Source organism: Octodon degus, unplaced genomic scaffold, assembly GCF_000260255.1.
Source record: "Octodon degus isolate 3935 unplaced genomic scaffold, OctDeg1.0 scaffold00104, whole genome shotgun sequence".
Lineage (NCBI taxonomy): Eukaryota > Metazoa > Chordata > Mammalia > Rodentia > Octodontidae > Octodon > Octodon degus.
The window spans coordinates 1,816,710-1,822,672 of record NW_004524680.1 but is presented as its reverse complement, the minus strand read 5'-3'; the positions used below and the strand labels follow the sequence as shown (position 1 = coordinate 1,822,672).

Below are 5,963 nucleotides of genomic sequence, written 5' to 3'. Positions count from 1 at the left end.
ATTCACAGATACAAGGTTTTTGTGCTTTTTTTTTTCAAAAACATACTTCATATTTCCTCTTTTATTATATAAATATCAGTTTAACCTTTTACTGTAAGAATATAAACGTTTTAAGAGGATCTTTGTTATTATTTATACAAATTCACAAACAGTACAATTAATTGATAAAGGTCTCTGGGTTTAACTCCATGGTCTCGCATGTTGCTGTGGAGGATTCTAAAAAATAAACAAAATCCAACAAAAATATACATCCTACTCAAAAGCGATTCTTTTAAAGCCATGAGTCCCTACCCGACCAAAATAAAGTCATCTATTCCTCCATTTAGAAACAGAAATTTTTAAAACCCACAAACTCCCATTTTATTAACAGAATACAGATAAGCCATGAACTTCAGTCTCTTCCCCTTCACAGTACAGCCCCAGGTCTGCAGGCCAACTCTGCTCTGTGCTTCCAACAGGAAGCCTAACTGTGACCTTTTTGTTGGGGAACTTAGAAGGTGAGGATAGGGCATAATTTGCATATATAATAATAATCTTCAAGACACAATCTTTTATCTCTAACAAAAAAGCAGTACAACTTTCATTTCTCCATATTTGTGCTATAAATTAGGCCAAGATTGAAAAACATGGTTGGGTCTCCTAATCCCAAAGGATAAGGAGAAAAACAAAATTATAACCAGAATGTGGAAAGTGGGACACACTGGGTGGATGGAGGTTGGGAAGAATCCAAAAAAAGGGGGCTGGGGGGTTGCATACGAACCTAATGGGCATCTTTCCAGTCTAGGCACAAAAATGTTTCAGTCTTAAAATATCTCTCTTGTAGAATTCCAGGGCTTCAGAGAAAAAAGTAAACTAAAACGAGGTAGCCAGACACATATATATCTATATATATATCTATATATAATATATATAATTTATATATAGAATATATAGAATATATTCAGCAGAAAAAAAAAGGACCATGACTCCAATTTCGTTAAAAAAAAAAAGTAGATAAAAATGAAATGAGCATGACTTGCAGAGTACTGTAAAGGGACAAGTGATGCGGAGAGACTGGGATTAGTTACAGAGTGAAAGAAGGGTGAAAAGGCGGTTGTACTTGGGGTTTTCTTTTTTTATACATTTTGAAATAAAAACCAGATCACAGTATCCAAATGAAATCTTAAGTGAAGGCAGACATTTTCCTCAGCTCCTCAGGGTTGAAAGGACTAATCATCCCCACCCCAATTCCCAATTCGAGGCCGGCAGTGGGGACACGGTGGGCCAGGGGCTCAATCAGTCCTCATCCCCCTGCAGAGGAACGGGTGGGTGAGCATCAGAGTCCATGTTTCCATCAGCAGGGAAAGGGAGAGGGGAGCGGAACAGAGTGGCAGAGAAACCCCAGGGTGGTGGGCAGGGGTGCTGGCAGAGGAGAAAAGGAGCCTGGACTTCCTGTCACTGCCCCGTCTCAGCCACCGCATGAGCTATGTATGAGTGTATGGGGAGGTGGTGGTGAAGGGGGATGAACAGGCGGGACCAGGTGCTGCCATCCTCACCTGACCTTCTCACTGTCCGTCATCTGCCAGAGTCCCAGGTTGAGTACCTTGAGGCAGGGCAGCTGCGTGATGCGCTCCAGGCCGCGCTTGGTGATGCGGGTGCAGCCGTACAGGTCTATGCCAGTGAGCTGGCTTAGGTGCTCAGCGATCAGCTCCAGGCCCTTGTCCGTGATGCGCACACACTGTCCAATGTTGAGCGTGCGAAGCCCGTGCATTTGCCGCACCATGCGGTTGATGCCATCATCACTGATGTGGCAGGAGCAGAGGGAAAGGGACTTGAGGCCGTCCAACCCCTGGGCTATGTAAGCCAGGCTCTGGTCCCCCACCTTGTCACAAAACGACACATCCAGCCCCGAGAGGCGCAGGCTGCCCATGGCCAGGTGCATGATGCCTGTGTCACTGATGTTGTCGCAGGAGCGCAGGTTAAGGCTTCGAAGACTGCCCATGTGCGACAGGTGCAGGAGGCCTGCGTCTGAGATGCCCCCGCAGAAGCTGAGATTGAGGAGCCGCAGGCCCGTCAGACCCCGGGAGATGTGCTTTAGGGAAAGATCCGTGAGCTTCTGGCAGTCCTGTAGCGTGAGCTGCTCCAGGCCCAGGCAGCCCTCGGCCGCGCTGCGTGTCATGCCGGCCAGGTGACCGATGCCCACGTCTGAAAGGTGGCGGCAGCTGCGGAGGTTAAGGCTCTTGAGGCGCTGCAGTCCCCAGGCGATGAGCAAGAGGCCGGTGTTGGTGATGTTGCTGCAGCCCCCCAGTTCCAGCACCTCCAGACCCTTGAGGTACTGAGCAATACGGCCGAGGCTACTGTCGGTGATCTGCTTGCAGAGGCTCAGGTTGAGGGCGCGCAAGGAGCCAATCTCCTGTACAAACGCGTGGCCTAGCCCGTTATCGGTGAGGTTGTAGCAGCCGCTGAGGTTGAGGCTCTCGATGTTGGCCATGCCCTGGATCACGTAGCTAAGGCTGCGGCGGAGGCTCAGGATCTGCACGCGGCGGATGCCCCGGGCCTGCAGGCTGGGGAACAGCGACGGGTTGGCCCGGCGCAGGTGCAGCTTGGCCTCCACCCCCCGCCACACCGACTTGTGGTAGGCGGCATCCCGCCAGGCCGTGCACACCTGCGCTGCGCGCCCCTTGTCCCGCACGTCCAGGTAGCCAAAGATCATGGCCAGCAGCTCGGGAAACAGGCACGAGATGTGGGTCTCCATCTTCCTCCTCCCCCCTCCGCGGCGCTGGGGGGGAGGAGGCGCGGGCCCCGCCGCTTCGGCCCCGCCGAGGCCACGAGCACTGAGCGCCCCGGCCGCCGCCGCCTCGGGCCCAGCGCAGGGCCCCTCCCGCCTTCCGGCCCGGCCGCCGCCGCTCCTCCTCCCGGGCCGCGCGTCCTTCCTTCCTGCCTGCCTTCCTGCGGCTCGCGTCCCGTCCCTGCCCTCCCCCGCCTCGGGCTCGCTCGGTCCTCACATCCCGGGCGGGGAGGGCGCCGCTCGCTCGTCCCGAGCCCGGCCGCCGGCGCTACCCGGCTCTACCCGCGCAGCCCTCCAGGCCGCCGCCGCTCCCACGCCCCCTGCCGCATCCTCCACCTCCGGATGCGCCGCTGCTGCGCGGGCCGGCGTGGGGCCCGGGGCCGGGCGCCGAGGAGGCTTCCTGCTGCCTTTGTCTCTCGCCCGCTTTTCAAACCTCCCAGCCCCGGGCCGCCCGCACTCCGCCGTCCAGGCGGGGGGACCAGGAGGCCAATCCGGGCCCCGGGGCGCGCGTTGCTTCTCCCGCGCCGTCCGCAGCGGTTGGGGGCTGCCGGCCCACTACTGAGGACGCCGCGCTGCCGGCGGCCGGAACAGGGCTCGGCGCGGACCCCGGGGCGAGCAGGCGAGCCGCGCGCTTGGTAGAGTCCGGCCCGGACGCGGCGGCCCGACAGACGCTCCGCGCGGCCCTCCTCCCTCCTGGCTCCCCCCGCGCGCGCTCGCGCAATGGTACGGGCCTGCGCTGCCGGAACTGTCGGAGCCGTTGCCCTGGAAACCGAGTTCTTCCTAGTCCGGTCGACCCTGAGGGTTAACCCTGTCGGCGCCGTGGGAAAGCAGCTGTCAGCCATGCGCCTCCCAACTCTGCTTTTCTGAATCCGTAGCCCGTTATGGACTTTCCCTCTTCTGGGCCACGCCCCGACGCTATTCCCGGCTTTGCTGCTGACGTCTGCACAGCCACTTCCCATAGTTATCCTCGATTCTTGACCCTTGACATCCTTCTCTCTTAATTTTCCTTGCAAGACCCTCCTCCCAGCAGCAACACTCAGTAGTCATCACCCCAACTCTGTGTTCTGTCCCTGAAGTTCCTTAACTCGTCTCTGTTATCACAGCCCTAGTCTCTCCAGCAAGAATTTTTTTTTTCGTTTGTTTCTTTTTCTCCGACCATGTACTTCATATTGGGAGAGAAACTGTTTTATTCAGCTGAGTTTAACACTGACCCTCTCAGATCTTCGTTCTAGAATTTTCAGTAGTTGTCTGTTACTGCTTCCCTATAGCATCTTCTGGTTGTTTCCAGACACTGCTGTATTTCTCTAAGTACTTGATGCACCAAAACTTCCCTCCACTTCCGCATTTTGCTGCCACCCGACGCCCTCAGCGGGCTTTGCCGCTGAACGGGGACGCCTTTCCCTGAACCTTGTCTTATCTTGTTCCTTCTCATCAGCGTCTTAAACTATAAATTGCGTGGCCCAAATCATACTGGTAGTACGTATATGTGTAAGTGCTGACACAAATTATTTTTTAAAAAAAAAGTAAAAAAGAACAGCTATTTGATCTGGTTGAAAATGCTCTCCGGCAGATGTCTGATGGTTTATGAACTGTGATTTATGGAAGCAGGGCGATCCTGCATTGTAGAATGTCCCCCGGGGGTCCTTAATGCCCACCATGAGGATAGAATTCCAAAAATTCATTTTAATTATCCCCAAACCAAGAATTTTTGAGCCAGATAAAATGACTTTATATACTTTTAATTCGTTTATAACAGATACAAAAAAAAACCAATCTGATTTATGTATCAGGAAACAAAATGTTACTGATTTGGGGAAAACCTGAACAAGATTTTAAATGGGTCCTATATTCAGCATATTCAACTTTTTGTGGAACTGGGGATTGAACTCAGGCCCTTGCACTTTCCAGGCAGGCGCTTATTCTACTGAGCCGTCTCCCTGGCCCCTGATTTGGTTGACTTTTGGCCACTTCCCTTTTACCCAAATGACCAATACTTAGAGTATAAATAGGTTTACTAATAGACATAAAACATGTTTTATAGCCACAACCACTCCTACTTCCTAAATCAGAAAATGCAGAGGCAAAAATCCTACAAGTTTGTTATGCTATCTACTTTACACATGGTTGTGAGGTTCATAGTTTTTTTTTTTTTTTTTTTTTTTTAATGTGTTTGGTATAAGGGTCTCACTACACAGCTCTTGTTTGCAGCCTCCCCAGCGCTGGGATTACAGGCATATGCCACCAACCCTGGTCTAGGTTCATAGATTTTTATAACCTTCTGAAATGATAGATTATACAGTTAGTTACCAGATAATTTCACATGTACAGTGACAGCGTCACAATTTGGGGGGATACCTGGGCTCACACACTTGTCTTGGAATGTAGCTAGCTTTCTATTCTTCTGAATCACTTCTTAAATTTTTACCTTAAACACTATATGAAAGCCCCCCAAGGGTGTTATGTGGGTGTACATGGACTTGCACTGATGTGACGATCTCAATCCACAGCATCTCTGGTACCTTACCTTACAAGGGGGCAGGTGTTGCAGACCCTGCCCTGATGTATAAAGGAGGGGCTTTGTGATTTTCCTTCTCTAGAAAGGCTGTTGTTCTCTGAAAAGTCATTCAGAGGTCCCTGAAAGCAGCTTTCTCCAGAAATTGATCACCTAGTCCTACTTCCAACAAAACAAATTTTTTGAGTTGAATGCTATAGAGTTTTATTCATATACAACCCTTTACTTAAGGCAGTCAAATACAAATTATCAGAAGCTTCAGCAATATGATTATTTTCACATTAATAAGTAGAAAAAAATATAGCATCAAGAGACATCTCTGGGCCTGCCAAATAGCTCAGTGGATTAAAGTGCCTGCAAGCAGGCGCAGGGGCTAGAGGTTCAATCCCTGGGCCTGCTGTGCTGGCTCCACCCCCAGGGTGTTCTGAGGTGGCAATTGAGACTGGTGTGGTGGGGCACGCCTGTAATCCCAGCTCTTGGGAGGCTATAAATAGGAGGATCACTGAGTCCGATCTAGTAGTGAGACCCTGAACACTCTGTAGACCCTTCCCTAAGAGAGAGAGAGAGAGAGAGAGAGAGAGAGAGAGAGAGAGAGAGAGAGAGAATCTCAAACTGTAACAGTGGAGAAAAAGAAGTATGTCACTGAGGGCCTGGGGAGATGGCTCAGTACAATTAGCGCTTGCC

The 5,963-nt window shown here is 51.4% G+C and overlaps 1 protein-coding gene across 1 annotated transcript; it reads right to left on the bottom strand.

Moving 5' to 3' along the window:
- Positions 1-944: 944 nt before the first annotated feature.
- Positions 945-2,828, bottom strand: Fbxl14 (F-box and leucine rich repeat protein 14). Its single transcript, XM_004638855.2, has 2 exons — positions 1,536-2,828; positions 945-1,290 (listed from the first exon to the last, which is right to left on the bottom strand). Exons 1-2 carry the CDS (start codon positions 2,732-2,734, stop codon positions 1,272-1,274), a joined length of 1,218 nt encoding a protein of 405 aa, XP_004638912.2. The 5' UTR covers positions 2,735-2,828; the 3' UTR covers positions 945-1,271.
- Between the last annotated feature and the right edge of the window lie 3,135 nt (positions 2,829-5,963).

Excerpts from the sequence above, each read along its gene's own strand:
- Fbxl14 (XM_004638855.2), bottom strand. The coding sequence starts at position 2,734 with ATGGAGACCCACATCTCGTGCCTGTTTCCCGAGCTGCTGGCCATGATC.